This window comes from Psammomys obesus, unplaced genomic scaffold (genome assembly GCF_907164565.1).
Source record: "Psammomys obesus unplaced genomic scaffold, mPsaObe1.curated_primary_1811, whole genome shotgun sequence".
Classification (NCBI taxonomy): domain Eukaryota; kingdom Metazoa; phylum Chordata; class Mammalia; order Rodentia; family Muridae; genus Psammomys; species Psammomys obesus.
In genome coordinates, this window is record NW_026594428.1 from 17,445,316 (window position 1) to 17,465,155 (window position 19,840).

At 38.9% G+C, this 19,840-nt stretch overlaps 1 protein-coding gene across 2 annotated transcripts in view; it reads left to right on the forward strand.

Moving 5' to 3' along the window:
* Nucleotides 1-19,840, forward strand: part of Ctnnd2 (catenin delta 2) — an 894,554-nt gene that overhangs the window by 154,124 nt on the left and 720,590 nt on the right. For both annotated transcript variants that reach the window (XM_055618984.1, XM_055618985.1), the window contains exon 2: nt 13,807-13,943. In XM_055618984.1, coding sequence (XP_055474959.1) covers nt 13,807-13,943 — 137 coding nt within the window. The remainder of the gene's footprint in view (nt 1-13,806; nt 13,944-19,840) is intronic.

Here is a 19,840-nt window from a genome sequence, read left to right on the forward strand (position 1 = left end):
ACTCTTGAACTTTTACTTAAAGATGGTTGCCTATTGGAAATGTTAAGTTCATGATGCCAACATGGTTGAGGGAAACCTCATAGCTCTCTAGTCTTCGATAAAGAGCTAAAAGCAGTTAGGTACTGCTGAGAGAGAAAGAGTTAGTCTTCTCCAGGGATAATACCCTTGATAGTCAGCTCTAAAAACACATATTTATAAGCAACACTTAATGCACTTAGCAGGCTGTATTTATTATTTTTGTATACATTTGCTGTGTGTAGAAATAATAGGCCATGTACTTGAGGGAGGCATAGGAGAGGATGGAGGAAGAAGAGGGAAGTGGTGAAATTTTAATTAAAAATAAAATGAATTAAAAAATAAGATTAAAAACAAAGGAAAGAATGAGCTTATGATAAATCATAAACTCTATAGTTATTTGAAATAGATCTTGAAGATGAGGGAAGGGTATCAGGTTTGGCTTGTTTGTGGTTCATTCTACAGGGCTCTCTCTAAAAGGATGTCAGAATAATGATAACATTACCATTGAACCTTCAAACACATGAGGATTGACACTCATCTCACTATTGTTCATCTGTTGGTACATAACATACTGCCAAAGAATATAATAAACTAATACTTTTAGTTCTGTGGGCCAGGAATCTGGTAGCAGCTCAGTATGTGTCTGTATTTCTAATGCTGTGTCCCTGAGGCTGTCAGCCAGGAATCTCTCATCTGAATTGCTCCTGGGAGACCTTCCACCACAATCCTCTCACACCACCACAGCTTGTTGGTGTCTGTCTTTGGCCCTGGTTGGAGGGAGCTGTGATCTCCGCTTATGTGTACGTCATCATGGGGTGTTTGAGCTTTCTTTCAGTGTGGCGGCTTGTTCCATGTACAAACAGGACAGATAGAAGTCACAATAATTGTACAATTTGGTGTCACAATCATACATCACATTTTATACCACTTTCTTTTGAAAGAGCCATCAAATCTTCCTTACTCTCAGGGAAAGGGAGTTGATCTCCAGTCCCTGAAGACAACAATACCAAGGGATTTGTTGACATACTTTAAAATCATCACAGTCTCCCAAACAGTCAAAGAGAATATTCTGAGCCCATTAATACATAAAATGTACATGGAAGTGAAAGGCAATTTTTATCATTGATTGATTAATTCATATTTATGACATGTAGCATTGATTCCACCTCATCTTTATGCTCTAAGTTCTAAAGATTAAAGAGGGGATTAGGTGTTGGCTCTCTGCATACTGGACACTGAAGCCCACAGGACAGACATGAGCTTCAAGAAGAACCTCCCTTCCTCCAAACTCCTTATAATCCCATTTTTGAGATCCCAGCTGTATGTAGTCTTTACTGCCATGAAGCATTATAGTTGGTGTTTTCTCAAAGGTTCTCAACTGACGTTAATCTTTTGAAGGAAACAGGGAAGTTAAATAAGGAAACAAATGGGAGCATTGTTTTTGGAAAGTGGCCCTATGCTTCCATGGGCAGTGTAAGGATGTCTCCGTGAATAAGTGGGCATCTGGAATAGTGTGATATAATGTCGTGGTGTTTGGTCACTACATTGTGATGTAATGTTTACTGTTCATGTTTTTATATAAACTTGTGCAATTTTTATCTTGATCGCCAGACTCTGGAGCAAAAACACTTAAAAGGCTTGTAATTTCCTGAGTCTAAAAGTGACAGGAGTATCTTATGTTATTCATAATAAGCCACCTTCAAGTATACCTTGCTTTATGCCAATGAAATAACTCTTGATAGGTCCCTAGGCAGCATTAGGATGGGAGTTCACTATCAGAGGAAATAGCTATGTGATTTTAGTAATAGAATTTTAAGCCCTACCTTAGCCTCCAGGCTCAAGGGACAAATAGCATTCAATTATCAAATGGTGAAATGAGTCAATATATTATGGATTTGTAATAGATATTCATAGAGACTCCAAATAATGAGGAGGCATCCAGTCTCTTTAGGTTTGGAAATACATGCCCAGAGAGTTCCATGTCTCATTCCATGCTATAGATCCCATTCAGGACCCTCCCAAACCTGGTCCTGTGAACCTCTTCACCTGCTCACCCATCTGTATCTTTAGAATATGCTTCAAAATAAATAGTAATAAGATAGTAGGAACTGAAGAATGGAGCTAATAAGTAAAATTCTTATTTTTGAGAAAAGGTGGAACACATTCTGTAATTAATGCTTCGTGGTTAGTAATTATATTTGTGAAATGAAAAATTAGAAGATGGAGAAAACAGATTTCAAAAATAGTCTTAATGACTGATAATTAACTTTCTGTAGCATCCAGTGTTTTTTTCAATTTAAAATTACTTATTGATTAATTAGTATGATACCATAAGCATCTAAAATATAGTATTTAATGCTTATATATTTATTCTCACAAAAATAAGCATGTTTCCTTATTTTGCAACTTTAATGAGAGCAACAAAATATAGGTGATGCCACACCCATGAGAAGATGGAAAGCACTTACCAGATTTAGTGTATTTAATTAATTAATTATTTAATTACAAAGGAAGGACATGAATTTGGGAGAGAGATATAATGGGGGAGAGCCTGAGAGGATTATGGAGTGGGGTGAAGAGTACAATTTATTAAGATACATTATATAGGTATATGAAATTTTTCAAAGAAGGAGCATTTTCTGTATAGCTAGTTTAATAGGCAACACTTTAACCAAAGCTCACTTTATTTTTTTTCTTGAAGTTATATGTTGTAGTAAGTGGGATATGTAACTTAAGATTTAGACATTTCATGTCAGCGAGAAAAAAAAAATGTGAACTCATTTTCCGTGTGTTTCCAGTTTTTGTTTTATCTCTGATGACCTGTGCTTTGTCATATGTTCCTGTTGGAATGATATAAGTATGTTGGCTGGCAAGGACTGTTTACTCATAGTATGAATTCTAACCTTGTAAGCTCACTGATAGCCATGACAGGGATTTAGGATATCAAGTGGCTTCCAGGCTCCTGAGAAATTATGAAAGTAGCATATGTTTATTTGTGATCAATGTGAAAGGCAAATTGCTGTGACTTCAGTGTACACTTTTAAGTATGACACGGTAAGAACATGTTGCTGACCAGTGTGAGGCTGGCATTTAGGGCTGCTTTCTAGCTAATGGATAGTGACAGAACTGGTCATTCATAGTAGTTAAATTTTTGAGGACTGGCTGCTATGCATCATGGAACATGCTTCTTAAACTGTGATTTCATCATGCAAATCCATAATTGAGTATAATAATAGAATGGAATTCTTCATGTTTATTTGAAATATGGTTAAAGGAGAGTGTTTTGGAAGGCGTGCTCTTTTCGTTGTCAACCTTAGGTTGTTCAGCATCTTGCATAGGCACAAGTATTAAATGGACCTTCAGCCTGCAGGACCTGAGAAGGACTTCTCAGCATTCTAAGATGGTGGCATTATCCCTGGGCACTCACTGTGTAACATGCACTGTGTCGTGAGCTTTCTTCCCTTTTCTTTAAAGGTTTCAGCTAAAATCATATTCAACTAACTTAAGATTCTTCATTATATAGTTCATGAGACGCTCCCATTAGGCAGTCAAATACTGCCTAAGCCAATTTTCTGTTCAGTGAAGTGTTACTAGGATGTTTGTACTTCTAGAATTCCACACTTTGTAATATTTGTCACAATGAGAAGCATCTTATTAAACCTGGTCAGCTTGGAAAATGCACCGCTGTTGTCTTGGTGAACAGTGTGTTTATTGATTCCAGAGGCAGACATCTCTAATTTTTACTTAGTATGAACCTGAAGTTTTTTTTTTGTTTGTTTGTTTGTTTTTTATTATCAACATTACTTTCACTTAGGCACTTCTGTTGCAAATGGAGGAACAGCCAGCTGTGTCATTCGCAAAAATATACAGTTTGTGTAATTTAATATTCTGTGTATTGCCCAAACTCATTAATTTGTCAAGCTTACAAACCTGGAAAAATTTATAGGACATTTTTACAACAATCAGTGTTTTAGGTATAAAATTTCTTGACATTTTTAAGTAAGGCTGCTGATGAATTTTCACTCTATTCCTATTTTGACATATTCAATAAGCGCTAATCATGTCTGTCAGGACTTTATAGGGCACGGTTCTAGGCACTGGGGTCATAAATATGGATGAGACACAGTTTCCAAGCTCAAATAATCCATGACCTAATTAGGAGATATAAATTGTAAATTTACGGTGTTTCCATAAATCTCAGTGTATCATTGGTTTAGTAGCACTTTTAGTTACAAATGACACAAAAAACCTACCCAAATAACTTAAGAGAAAAGGGGACCATAGCCATATCATGTAGTGTTCCAAGTTCAAAAATATTAAATGACTTTTAAAAAATATTCCAGCAGAGGTAAGATTGTTAGCTCTCACAGTGATTAACACAGAGCTGGTCAGAGGAGAGCTCACACATCAAAGTAACAGTGAGGAGGAAGTGATTCAGATTGTCTGGAGTTGCCCAGACGGCTTCAGAAAAGAAAAAAATATGGAGAAAATGAGCAAAGAGAAAGTAATAGTCTAGCTGGTAATTAATACACACAGGAGAATGCTGCGTAGGGAAGAGTCAGTGTAATAAGTGACCCTGTGATGGAGAGTGTGTGAGAGTAAGTACCTGGTTTCATCCTCGGGCCATATGGTGGAAGGAGAGCACCAACTCCTGGAAATTCTCCTCTGAACACATACTCTCTATGCTGTGCACATGCCTATATTCACACACACACACACACACACACACACACACACACACACACACACCTGTGTCTCTCTCACACACATAGACATACACAAAGTAAAATAAAATAAATAATAAAAAAGATGTGCATAGAACTATGAGGTTCTTGTAACTATAGCAATAAGGTGTGGTGTGAGAGGGGGCTGCTGCTAGATTAAAAAAAATAAGATTTAAGAATGGAGAAACAAGGATAGTTCAGGCCAGAACCACTGTACCCCATAACCAGACTTTGATGCTTTATACCAGTGGTTTCCAACTGTTTTAAACGTCATTTATTTATTTAGTGTGGGGTGGGCACGTGCACACAATACTCATGTAGATGTCAGAGGCCAGCCTGCAAGTGTCCATTCTTCTTCCACTGGGTCATCCCAGGGACTGAGCAGGCTCTGAGGCTTAGCATCAGATGTATTTACCTGCTGAGCCACCTCGCTGGCAACATTTAGCATTTTTAATGAAATTGAAGGAAACAGAAAGAGGATGTAATGAATCACACTTTGGGAGGTTTAATATTTGATGAGGATTTTTTTTGTTGCTAGTTAAAATAGTGTGTATGTGTTATTGGATGATGATTTAAAATAGACCTCCTGCCTCAAATAAGTGGAAGGCTCTGTTTCAAGTGTTAGAGTTCAAGAAAACAAAGTAGAGTGTAATGACCAGATGATTTGGCAGGGAAAATGGACTCTCCTGGTAAAGGTTGTAATTGGGGGAGGCAGTGCTGCGGGCAGATGGATAACTCAGAGTGTTTTTTGTTACTCTTGTGCTAAGAGATAAGAAACCATGCTGAGCTTGATGCCCATGGGGTTCCTGAGGAGCAAGAGATAAGGAAAATGACCTATGTGGATGTTGGGGTTCTGCTCACAGTAAACTTCCACATTGTCATTTGCATACCCAGCCTCAGATGAGTTTGGCTATCCCACAGTGTCATCCTGATGGTCCCCCAAATCCTAGTCCAAGGAGGTCATTTTCGCTGATCTTCTCATCTTCATGTATCTATTCTAGTCCTTTCTTCCTTGACATACCCCCTCTTTTCTACTCCTAATCATTCAACCTTCTGCAGCCTTTTGCTTTTTCTCTGGATACTTAGATTCGGAGGATCATGACTGCGCCAGAGGGAGTTGTCAGCTCTCCCTGTGGTTGGTTGGCTTCACCCTACCCCTGCTGTTAGTCTTGGCATCTCAGGATATAAGCTCAGGTGGAGCAGGCTTTGTGGTGAACAACTGCTCACCTTCAACCACTCACTGATTTTCTCCAAGAATCCCCTTTTACCAAATATTTTTGGGTGCATTGTTGATGAATTCCTTGAAACATGTGGAAATAAATGATCTCATACTTAAGAGGAAGAGGATGAGAAGAGAGGAGACTCTTCGTTTCTTACAGTCCTCGCTGTTGTGGAATGTGGCTGTGCAGCTGCCATTCCCTGTTGTAGCCTCCACAGCTGCTTCCCTTTGACCTGCAGATGGAATGTAAGAATGGTAACACAACAGACCTTAAGTCTGTGGTGATACTCAGTTTGGTTCCATCTTCCCTGTTGATCAGTAAACAGTTCATGCAATGAGAGAGAATGTGTCTGTTGGCCCACAAAACTACGATTCCCACAGTGATAATGTCTCTGAGCACACAGGTAGAGCATTTATCCTTTGTTTAGCTTATGACTGAACTCAACACTCAGCCCAGCAGTTCCCCATGCTGCTATCACGTGTTCCATCACAGCAACAAATTGCAGTTGTGCTTCTGACTTCATATGTTTGTGTTGCTTCAAGTTCTTGTGTGGAAGTGTCCATTTCTCTACCTCCTGGCTTTGCCTGCTGGGGCTCTTGCTGTTCCATATTCTGAATAAAGTCCAATTCTAATGCCTTCTGTCCCTAAATAGTCTTCTGGATGCAGTATTTTTTTTTCAGATCCTGTTTTCATATATCAAGTGCCAGAAGCCTGCTTGATTGATGGCTGTACCTAAGTAGCCAAATACCCAGGATTCACGATTGTAGGGAGCTGACTGAGACAAAAGCCTTCAACTAGTCTTAGAATATCTGAAACTCTTTCCTAACTCAAAATAAATCACTCAAATGTTGTACAGAGGAGTGTGCCCCACAAAAAGCCCATTTTGCTTATGTTACATGCTCTGGTAAGCAGCCATTATTGATTTTACTCTAATAGTTCATACATTAACTCAACAGATATTAACTGGCTGCTATATATCAACTACTGAGCTAGGTCTGGTAAATTGAACACAGATCAAGACAGATCGCACTTCTATCCTAATTACTTAGCTTTGACAGTGATTAACTACATTCTTGTTTATATTATGACAAGCAGTTCTTTTAAATTTTTCTTTTAAAAGACAGAAGAAAAGATGGATATATTTTATGGGTGCAGAGCACATCTGATAGAGGACGATGTTTTGCCTTTCCTTGGTAATGATATATTATTTACACATTTAGGATTCAGCTTCAGTGTCCACAGTGATCTCACAAATGAGGAGTTCAATGTTGGCATTTTGATGCTAATCTGTACCAGCAATGGAGTATATACAGCTTGCTTTTCATCAAAAAGTTAAAAAATGCTTATTCTTAAAGTCTTTGAAGTGTTGCAATGGGGATAAAAAAATAAAATCAAACATTGAAACATATTAAACTTTTAAACATCAAGCTGTTCATGTCCATGCATGTTTAAATGGTAATACTTGAAGTACTTCATTATTTAGTATTAATTTGGTATGAGTGATGATCCATTAATAAAGTACTGTGTGCTGGATATAGAGCAGTCTACTATGGCTGTATGCTTGTGCTTTAGAGCATACGTCCAGGAGCAGGAGTGCATTGTCGTAAGCAGGCTCATCTACACAGGATGACACAGGGTATTCTAGTATGAAGTAAGGAGGAGTTCAAGGGAGTAATATAGCTTTTACAGAATTGAAGTCATGTGTTGAAGGTAGAGAAGAGAATGTCAGAAGGTATATAGACACCTTTGCCAACAATAAAGTAGAGGTAAACTCTACTTATTTGGATAAAAGTAAAATATGAGAAACATGCAGACTTGATACACAGTGTCTATACGCCATCTGTTCTTTTTTTCTATTTTTTATCTTATTTTTTAATTAAATTTTTATAAAAATTATAGTTTATTCACTTTGTATCCCAGCTGTAGCCCCCTCCTTCATTCCCTCCTAATCCTACCCTCCTTCCCTCGTCTCCTCCCAAGTCCACTGATAGGGGAGGTCTTCCTCCCCTTCCATCTGACCCTAGCTTATCAGGTCTCATCAGGACTGGCTGCATTGTCCTCCTGTGGCCTGGAAAGGCTGCACCCCCCCTCAGGGGAATGTGATCAGAGAGCCAGCCACTGAGTCCATGTCAGAGATCATCACTGTTCCCTTTATTAGGGTACCCACTTGGACACTGAGCTGCCATGGGCTACATCTGAGTAGGGGTTCCAGGTTATATGCATGAATGGTCCTTGGAGTATCAGTCTCAAAAAAGACCCCTTTGCCCAAATGTTTTGGTTCTGTTTTTCTCCTTGTGGAGCTCCTGTCCTCTCCATGTCTTACTGTCTCCCCCTTTTTCATAAGATTCTCTGAACTCTGCCCAAAGTTTGGTTATGAGTCTCAGCATCTGCTTTGATACACTGCTGGATAGAGTCTTTCAGAGGCCCTCTGTGATAGGCTCCTGTCCTGTTTCCTCTTTTCTCCATCCCATTTCTTTCTGAGTGAGGATTGAACATCTTACCCAAGGTTCTCCTTCTTGTTTAGCTTCTTTAGGTGTATAGACTTTAGAATGTTTATCCTATATTATATGTCTATATCCACTTATAAGTGAGTGTATACCATGTGTGCCATCTGTTTTCTTATGCCTTGGTTCAAAAGGAAAAGTGATTTCTAGCTGAGTTCAGTTGCCCAGGTCTCGGTAGCAAATGAGGACCATGGAAGGTTGATTTGGGTTTGAAGGATTCATGCAAGGCCACCTTACACTATATGTTGGACCATGAGTGTTTCCTAGAGGTTCAAGTGTGAAAGTTTTGCTCTCCAGGGTTACACTCTTGGGAGGTGGTGGATATTTGAGGAAGTGGTATCTGATGGGAAGTCAGTGGGTTATTAATGGAGACTATACAATATGCACTCTTCCTTCCCTTCTTGCTTCCTAGCTTGTGAAGTGAGCACTTGGCTATACCATGTTTTGACTGTGGCTCTCGAGCCAGAGATCTAAAAGCAATGGGTCCACTTAGTCTTGACTTTAAACCTCAAGAGTTGTGAGCTAAATAATTTTTTCTTGTGTAAATTAAGAATCTCAGGTATTTTGCTATACACCTGGAGTGCTGACTAATGTTAAAATGGGTGGAAGGGTTTTCAGTTGATGGTTTATAGGCAAGGTCCTACCTGCCTCCCTGAGTCCTCTCTACCCACGTCTGACCATCTTGGTAGAGCCAGTTGCTAAGACTAAACCTCTAAATTCACCTATTCCTCTTCCCTCCATTCCTGAAGATTCTTCCTTCAGACTATACCCAAAATGTAACAATGTCTCACAGACTTTCCTGTTCAAGATCTCAGCTGCAGATAGTGTTTGCTTCCAAGGTTGGACTATGGGGTGTTTATCAGAGCCATCCATACAACCTTGTGTGGGACACCAATAATACTTTTTATTCTCAAACACATTGGCTGCAGGGCAAAGTGGCCTTCGAACACTTGAAATATAGTTAGTGCAGCATTCATTCCCATATTTTTACCTCTAAGAATCTGTGTACTGAAAAATGCCATAAATTCCAAAATGAGACAAATATTACACATAAGCATTAGGTAAGTCAATTTTTAAATGTATAAGTTTACCAAACATTAACGATTCATTACATAATTAACTATACAATACTTTTTATGGTTATAAGAAACTGTTATTCCCGAACAATAAACCTCTACATTAGTTCTCTAACTTTACAATAAATTATATAAAAATCAGATAGTCATATCCTCATTAAAGTAAATATATTTCTGTATCTGGGATGGTAGATTTACTGAAGGACGTTTTTCTTTCTTTCTTTCCTTCTTTCTTTCTTTCTTTCTCTTTTTCTTTCTTTTATTTTCTTCTTTCTTTTTAGATTTTGTTTCCCATTGCTCTTCAGGTTTCTTGGACTTAGCACATCTTAAACATTCATTTTTAGCAAATTAACTCTGATTAAGACTAAAGTACTTAGCCACATTTCTAAAGACTCTGGAGGATTAGAATTGTTAAGCTTGTGCCAAGGCAGTTCAAGGCTTGCACTAGCAGGTCTTTTCCACATTTTCTTTGTCTTTCATTTTACATCACAAGCAAAGAAGTCTGGGAACAAGTGTTGACAGTCTTTGCTTCTCAGGCATAGTAGTGACCAATGGTTAGGGTACAACTGGATGTGAACATTATAGTGCAGGAGGTATTGTAAGGTGCTTGCATCAGACATGGAAGTTGTCTCCAGTAATTGCTGAGGCATCCTACAAGGTAGAATAAACCTAGAATATTCTACTTGGCTTCTTTCTCCTGCTATAGAAGGATGAGAGGAAAGGGGATAGGATAAGCTGCACTATACATCTCTTGTGCCATTTGGATCCAATGTTGAAGGGTTAAGCCTTAATTCAGTGTCTATTAAACATATTTTATTAAATAGGTTATTGTTATACTTTAAAGAAATACATTATATGAAACTTAGCTAACAGACTGACGTCTCTGAAACATCACGAGTTGTGGGAAATAAACTCACATCTAAAGGCACTAAAATAGAAATGACTGAAAACTTAAGTTCTGGCCCCACCTATACTATTTAATATCTTTGAGACCTTAGACTAGTGGCTCTCAGACTGTGGCTTGCGACCTTTATGGAAGCCAAACGACCCTGTCACATGGGTTGTATGTCAGATATCCTGCATATCAGATGTTTAAATTACTATTCATAACGGTAGCAAAATTACAATTAGGAAGTAGCAACAAAGATAATTTTATGGTTCAGAGTCATCGAAACATGAGGAACTGTATTAAAGGATTACCATGTTAGGATGATTGAGAACCACCGCCTTATAGGAGCTCCACAAGGACCAAATATATCTGGGCACAGGGTCTTTTCTGAGACTGACATTCAACCAAGGACCATGTATGAATGTAACCTAGAACCTCTGTTCAGATGTAGCCTGTGGTAGCTCAGTAACCAATTGGCTTCCCATAGTGAGGGGAACAAGGACTATTTCTAACAGGAACTCAATGACTGGCTCTTTGGCCTCCCCACCCCCCAAGGGAGGAGCAGTCCTGTTAGGCCACAGAGGAGAGCTTTGCAGCCAGTCCTGAAGATACCTGATAGAACAGGATCAGATGAATGGGGAGGAGGTCCCCCCTATCAGTGGACTTGGCAAGGGGCACGGTGGAGATGAGGGAGGGAGGGAGGGACTGGGAGGGAATGAGGGATCGGGACACGGCTGGGATACAGAGTTAATAAAATGTAACTGATAAGAAAAAAATAAAATTCAAAAAAAAAAAAAAAGAGAACCACTGCCTTGGAGAATTTCTTTGTCAGAAAACCCACTGATGATAGTACTGTCCTGGAACCTGAATTAACGTGAGTCTGGTAAAGTTTGGGGAGCATAAAATTTAGAATGATTTAAAGTGTATGCAAGGCTCCTGCTTTCTCAGAATTCAGTGCTTCTGTATAATCCCGTGGAAGCTCCTTACATATGCGCTGGTGGAGGGTTAAGTATCAAGGTCAGAAGTGGGTTCCCTAAGGGCCCAGAAGTGACCTCACACAGACATGGCATTTTCTTTCTTATTCCTCTGTGTCCCTGCCTCCTTCCTCTCTGAAACACCTTTCCAGTTTCAAGGCCATAGGTCTTATTACTTTACCTGAGTGCATTTGTTGACTGAAATATCTAAATCCTGCATAATCAAGGGATTTGATTAGAAAAGAGACCATATAGGGAAATGATGTAAATTCATAGATATATTTCAAGCAATCTTCCCAACTCCCCACCCACCATAGTCATGGTATCATCCATCTTGTTTGTGTCTGTCCTTTCAAGTAGACATCCTGAACATGTCATCGATAGCTGCATTTCCCCTAGTCAATATCTGTGCTGATCATTATTGTCTATTCAAACTGTTTTGTTAATGTTTCCCCTAAATGCCCTCATTTGTTCTGTTTATAATGAACTTATTTTCCAATGCTAGCCTGATCACCCAGGTGATATAACAAGTAATTTACTTCAGAAAATAAAAACCCCCAAGAGCTGGTTAATCAAAAGGTGCAATGAGGAGTTTGAATGCACATTTTTATAATATATTTTGGGTAAGATAGTGCATAAGTGGGCTTTCTTGGGTTTTCATATCCCAATATTATTAAACAACTGCAACATATAACATAGAATAAGAGCATCTATGGACATTCTATTTTAGTGTCAAAGCTAAGGTGCTCAGAGTGGGATAACAGAAAATACCTTTGAATATGTGAACAATGCTGGTCCCGCAGGGACATGCAATATGATTGCATGGGTTTGAAAATGACTTTTATTCATCCTTAGCTTTGTTTCAGGATGCCATGGTTAAATGTTGTAGTTTGCTAGTGCTTTCTGTGTTGATGATCATTGCTTGATGAGATATGCTCCTGACAGCAGCCTGGTTCTTAATCATTCAGGCTCTCAGTGATGGAGTGCTGTTGCTGCTGCTGTTCCTGCTCCTCCTCCTCTTCCTCTTGCTCCTCCTCCTCCACTTCCTCCTCCTCCTCCTCCTCCTCCTCCTCCTCCTCCTCCTCCTTCTTCTTCCTCATCTCTCACAGTTATAGAGAATCAAGAATTCCAAGGTCAAGGCATGGCAGAGTTAGTGTCTGGTGAGGGCCTACATCCTGGATCCCAGATGATTCTTTTCACTAGATTTTCAGATGGTGGGAGGGCGAGGGTTCCCTCTGGTCCTTTTATCATAGCACCGTCAAGCTCATGAGAGTTTTTACCCAGTAGCCTAATCAATTACCAAAGGCCCCACTACCTACTGCCATTACCTGATGGAGTAAAATTTGAATTTGTGTGGGTTTGACCATATAATGCAACAAAAATAACATTGGAGAAGGTTATTTTTAACCTCATCAGTGTTTCCGTTTTACATTAATGCTAATGTGGGTTGAGTCTCTGTTTTTGTTAATAAACTTAGACAAAATCAACTGAAACAAAACAAACAGCTCACCAATTGGTTTCCTGTAGTAGGGGGAACAGGGACTATCTCTGACAGGAACTCAATGGCAGGCTCTTTGACTCCCCACCCCCCAACGGAGGAGCAGTTCTGCTAGGCCACAGAGGAGGACTTCACAGCCAGCCCTGAAGATACCTGATAAAACAGGCCAGACGAAAGGGGAGGAGGTCCTCCCTAGTCTGTGGACTTGGAAAGGGGCAAGGAGAAGCTGAGAGAGGGAGGGTGGGATTGGGAGGGAATGGGGGAGCGGGATGCAGAGTTGATAAAATGTAAATAATAATAACAAACAATAAAAAAACAAACAAACAAAGTCCCCACTGGTTTTTAAAAAGTTTAGTCTGCTCTGTCAGGGTATGAACTTCATAAGTATTAGTGGGATGGAAACGCTGTTTAATACAGTTCACAGTATCAACCAAACTTCTTTTGGGGTACCCCTTTAGTTACTGATAATAACTGGTCGTTTGCACTGTGTGATTTTTCTTTCCTTTAAAGGGGGCTGTGTAATAGATTGTCTTCTGAGTCGAAAATACACCAAAAGAGAAGAGTGATGCATTTGTGTAAGACAGATGTCAATCAGAAGTTATATTAGATCCTTAGATTCGGCATTTTTATCACCTTTTCCATCCTTATAATCTTGCTTCTCCCTTACCATAATTTATTGTTCCATGTACAGAAAAATAGAGCCTAAAGTTGTGCACAAAGTTGTACCTGTGCTATCTTAGAAATTGGTTGGGGTTGATACAGAGTGACATTTTGTTTGAATTCATTGTTCCAGAATTATGTCACAGTTGTTGACATAATTTCGTTCTTCCAACTGTATTCCCCATAGCTGCTTCTGTTTACAATGATGTCTGACTGGTCTAAGCTTGTTCTCTTATGTTACAGGAGCTATGCCTGTCCCAGATCAGCCTTCTTCAGCCTCAGAGAAGAACAGCTCCTTAAGTCCAGGCTTGAACACCTCTAATGGGGATGGCTCTGAGACAGAAACCACCTCTGCCATCCTTGCCTCCGTCAAAGAACAGGTAGAAGCATTCCATTTATGTCACATTTGTGGGGGCATGTAAAAAATGTTTTTTGAGTGAAAATGGATGGTCACATTGTTTGAGAATAATGTCATGTTAATATATATGACACAAATAATATTAAAATGGGGTGAAATTTTTTTCTTGATTCCATGGTGTTAATAATGATTTAGGCTGTTTAAGAAAAGAAAAAAATATAGCCCAACATATTCCATAAGGAGGAGAACACACTCATGTAGATGAATTTTGGGAAGATATGTTAATCAACTTGACATGTGTTGTTATTGAAGGTTTCAGGCCAAATAGTTGGTGCATAGAAAATACTGTCTAAAAAACTGTCAACATTTATCCAGAAAGCTAGAAATTGAGAATATGTTGATAATAGTTGAGTATCTCAGTAGGTGAAAAGAAATTGCTCTTTCTGGTGTTTCTTTATGTCTAATCGTTTTGGAGGAGGAACTGGATCACACTGGAATATTAAAGATTGTGTTCAAGCATAACTGTTTAAGAATTCAAGGAAATATATATATTATAAAACATGTTAATTACAGAAAGAATTCTTCAACTTTCCATGTCAAAATCATCAAAATATAATGAACTTCTCAAGTATGATATCACTATAAAATAAATAAGTCAATTTCAAGTCTGAGATTTAAAAGAAACTGTTATATGAAAACTATGTTTCTTGTAAATAAAGGATGGCAAATGATTACAGAAATCTGGATTGAGACTCACATTTAATCCTGAGCATATACTGGAAAATAAAGCAAGATTCTTAATTTTTTTAATGTAGCTGACATGTAACTTTTGTACTGAGAGAACACAGTATAATAACAGGAAACATATGCTGTATAATATATAGATGTGGTAATAAGCATTCTACCTGTGATGTGAAATGGGTTAATTTGCATTTCTGTGATGCAAATTCAGGCTATTCTTTCACTCCAGTTATTTTGAAATTAATGATGAATTCTTGTGGACTTTAGTTACACTGTGATGCTGTAGAACATTAGAAGAGTTCTTTTGTTTAATTAAATTTTGGTGTCCAGTATTCTACCTCTCTGCTCCTGCACACTCTAGTCTCTGTGGCCCTCATTCTGCTTTCTGTTGGGTTCTAATTGTTTTGTTCCATGATGCTGGCTTAGCAAAAACATTGTGGCAAAGTGACACAATTAATAGCAGTAATGCTGTGGCAGAGCATGGCCCCAAGGTGGGGCAGCTAAGAACAGTCAGTGTTCTGTATGCAGAATGAGTAGCTGCTAAGGAAGCAGATGATGTTTAATTAGAGGGGCTGATTGGGTAAGTGTAGGAAGCCACGACTGTGTCAATCTATTGGTAAAGCTAAAGGAGGTGCCATTGACAGGAAAGATCAATGATACTGTCAGAAGTGCTTCTGCTTCAGGAAGTGTATGGCTAATAGGGCTACCGGGGGAGAGCTGAATAGATCAATTTGATAGTCTAGAGTGAGAAAATAGTAAGTAGGAGCATGTGCCGCTCCGTGGATTTGCTAGGGAAAATCCCATTCATGGGTTGTTTGTTTTTCATAGTAAAGAATAGTGGGCATGGGAACCCAGCAGGAGTCCATGGCAATTGTGGAACTCAAGGTACTTCTTCACTGTAGCTGAGCAACCCTGGTGCCTTATTTGGCTTTGAACTGGAAGTCTTCCTGACTTTAGTTCAGTGATAAAATATAAAAGGAGAAGTAAAACTTTAACAAAAAAATGACAAGACAGGCATACCTGATGAAAAATACAGTGTTTTATCATGGGAGTCATTAATAGTTTAATTTAGAATGTGTGAGATACATGCCAAGTCAAGGTCCTGTGTGGGAAACTTCAGGTCATCATAGTAGTGCCATCTTCCATAAAGTTACATGATTGCTTACTTGTTGTTTTGACATAGTCTCATGTAGCCCAGTCTGGGCTTAAACTCACTATGTACCTGAAGAAATTGGCTTTAAATTTCTGATTCCCTGCTGCTTTACAAGGACCAGAATTACAAGCATGTGCCAACAAGCTTGGCTTATCAGATTCTGGAGATTGGATTCAGTGTTTTTTGCATGCTAGATGCATATTCTACTGAGTTACATGCCCTGTTCATGTTTAGGAAATTATCACAGTGTCATGTTTGTAATTATTTTATTCAAAACAGTGTTTAAAAAAATGATTTTATTACAATTTATTCAATGATACAATTTATTTAGGCCCCTTTCTCATCCCTTCCCAATCCTGCCGTCCCTCCCTCTTGTCCTCCCATGCCCCTCCCGAGTCCACTGATTGGGAAGGTCCTACACCCCTTCCATCTGAACCTAGTCCTATTAGGTAAGGACTGGCTGCATTGTCCTCCAATGTGGACGGGTAAGCCTACCTCCCACCTCAGGCAGAGGTGATCAAAGAGCTAGCCACTGAGTTTATGTCAGAGACAGTCCTTTGTTCCCATTATGAGGAAACCCACCTGGAGACTGAGCTGCCATGGGCTACATCTGTGCAGGGGTTCTAGGTTATCTCCATGCATGGTCCTAAAAGACGATTGGGCCCAGTTTTTTGGTTCTGTTGAGCTCCACAAAGAGAACAACAGAATCAAAACAGTAATCTTAAGATCTTATGTATGTATAAATAGTTGAAAGTTCCAAGGATAGAATCTACTTTATCAAACACACTAATCAAAGCAGTACCTAAAAGGATGAGAATAGGAAGACTTATCTCTGCGTGGGACATAATGAAGGTCTTATTGCAGACTCAGATGTGAGCAGGGCCCCAATTCCTCTCCAGATAGTATTTCAGTTTAGTACAGAAGATTCTCTAAATAATGCCATGTGAATCAATGTCTTAAATGAAATTAAGGCTATTGACTTACACCATATACAAAAAAAGTCCAAGGGAAAACAGCATAGCCATAAACATGAAAAAATAAGCATATCTGAAGAAATATAGTGAGATAGTTGATATAAGGCAAAGGGGCAGAGGGCTTTTAGGCAGAAAATGCAAATTATCAGGGAATGTGTGATGTGTGCAGCAGTGTAGTGTTAACAATAGTGAGGTAAATTAGACATTAAAATTTGGAGAAGTAGGCCTTAGAAATGTCTCAGAGATAAGAGCACCAGCTGTTCTTGTAGAGGAGCTGGGTTCCGTCCTCAGCACTCGTGTGGCAGCTCACAATGCTCTCCACAGTTTTAGGGGGTCTGATGCCCTCTCCTGACATCTGCAGGCACCAGACACATGGTGCACATATGTACAGGCAGGCAAGACATTCATGTACATAAATTAAAAATTGCTTAGTTAAAAGTACAAAAATACTCAAGAGGAAATGTATGCCACACTGTAACAAAATGTTGATAAAGCTAATGTAGCTCTTTTTAAGGTTGATGAGAAAAAGAACCAATAGGACTAGAAGTTTTAGTACAACATCATCATAAATTTACAGAAGAAAATTCAAACATGCCATAGGTTTGTGTTTACTTTTGCATACTCATCATGAATACTGCATTTTAAATACAAACAAAATCATGCTTGAGTCTATCAAATATACCAAAATATCTATCTATCTATCTATCTATCTATCTATCTATCTATCTATCTATCTATCTATCTATCTATCTATCATCTATTGATCGATCTATTATCTATCTATCCATCTATCTATCTATTATCTATGTATCTATCATCATTACATGTCTCATATATCGGTATTTAGTATAATGCTTATTTTGGCGGCACAACAAGCTAGAGTATTGGCTAGCAAACAATTGAAACAATGACAAATCCTTTCTGTACATAATGCAATCATTAATAAACAGGAGTTAGAGCTCTACGTGTAGCATTTAAAAACAAAATTTTGAGGCATTGTATAAGGGAATGGCATATGATGCTGTTACCCTGTCTTTAAAACAAGAGGATAAACTGAAATTTAAAAACAAATAGTTGAAATTGCTTGATTAGGGAGGTTGATGAGGATCTAGGAGGAACTGAGGGAGAGGAAACAATATGATCAAAATATATTTTATGAGAACATCAATAAAAATGAATTAAAAGTTTAATTACATTCCTATGATATCTTAGAGAAGTTAGAAGGAAAAGGCAAAACATTAACTGTGACTGTGCTGTGTGATTATGTAGGTAGGATGTGAATATCCTGTACTCATAAAGAGTACAGAAGAAGTCAGAAGTTAGAGTAAAAACTTGAGTGTAAAATAAATATTTGTAGGATTTCACCAGCAGGCTTCGAGCTGAGGTAGTGTTGGAACAATATTGAGAGCTTAGATGATGTGCTTAATGCCAACTTTGTTGAGGTAAATAAAACAACGTCAACAAACCCACCCCCATACACAAATTTTTTCCTATTATTGAGGATAAGTCCAAATCCTCATTCTTTTTTGTATGTGTGTGTGTGGGGGGGTACTGACATTTTTTATTTTTATTTTATTGATTACACTTTATTCACTTTGTATCCCCCTATCAGCCCCTCCCTCTTTCCCTCCCAGTCCCACCCTCCCTCTCCCTTCTTCACACATGCCCCTCCCCAAGTCCACTGATAGGGGAGGTCCTTCTCTCCTTCCTTCTGGTCTTAGTCTATTAGAGCACATCAGGAATGGCTGCATTGTCATCATCTGTGGCCTAGTAAGGCTGCTCCCCCCTCAGGGGGAGGTGATCAAAGAGCAGGCCAATCAGTTCATGTCAGAGGCATTCCCTCTTCCCATTACTATGTAACTTACTTGGTCACTAAACTGCCCTGGGCTACATCTGTGCAGGGGTTCTAGGTTATCTCCATGCCTGCTACTTGGTTGGAGTATGAGTCTCTGGGAAGGCCCCTGTGTTCAAATGTTCTGGTTCTGTTGCTCTCCTTGTAGGGTTCCTGTCCTCTCCAGCTCTTACTATTTCCCACTTCTTACATAAAATTCCATGCACTCTGCCCAACAGTTGGCCATAAGTCTCAGCATCTGCTTTGATAGTCTGCAGGGCAGAGCCTTTCAGAGGCCCTCTGTGGCAGGTTCCTAGGTTGTTTCCTGTTTTCTTCTTCTTCTGATGTCCATCCTCTTTGCCTTTCAGAATGGGGATTGAGCATTTTCGGGTCCTCTCTCTTGATTAGTTTCTTTACATGTACAGAGTTTACTAGGTTTATCCTATGTTATATGTCTATGTAAATGAGTGTATACCGTGTGTGTGTTTCTGCTTCTGGGACAGCTCACTCAGGATGATCATTTCTAGGTCCCACCATTTACCTGCAAATTTCATGATTTCCTTATTTTTCATTGCAGAGTAATACTCCATTGTGTAGATACACCACAATTTCTGCATCCATTCTTCAGTTGAGGGGCATCTGGGCTGTTTCCAGCTTCTGGCTATTACAAATAAAGCTGCTACAAATATGGTTGAGCAAATTTCCTTATTGTGTACTTGAGCCTCTTTTGAATATATGACTAGGAGTGGTATGGCTGAATCTTGAGGAAGCTCTATTCCTAGTTGTCTGAGAAAGCACCAGATTGATTTCCAGAGTGGTTGTACAAGTTTACATTCCCATCAGCAGTAGAGGAGGGTTCCCCTTTCTCCACAACCTCTCCAGCATATGTTGTCACTTGAGTTTTTGATCTTGGCCATTCTGATGGGTGTAAGGTGAAATCTCAGGGATGTTATGATTTGCATTTCCCTAATGACTAATGACATTGAGTATTTCTTTAAGTGTTTCTCTGCCATTCGATATTCCTCTACAGAGAATTCTCTATTTAGCTCTGTTCCCCATTTTTTAATTGGATTACTTGGTTTGCTGCTTTTCAGCTTCTTTAGTTATATATATATATATATATATATATATATATATATATATATATATATATATATATAGGATATTAGACCTCTGTCAGATAAAGGGTTGGTGAATATTCTTTCCCAATCTGTAGGCAG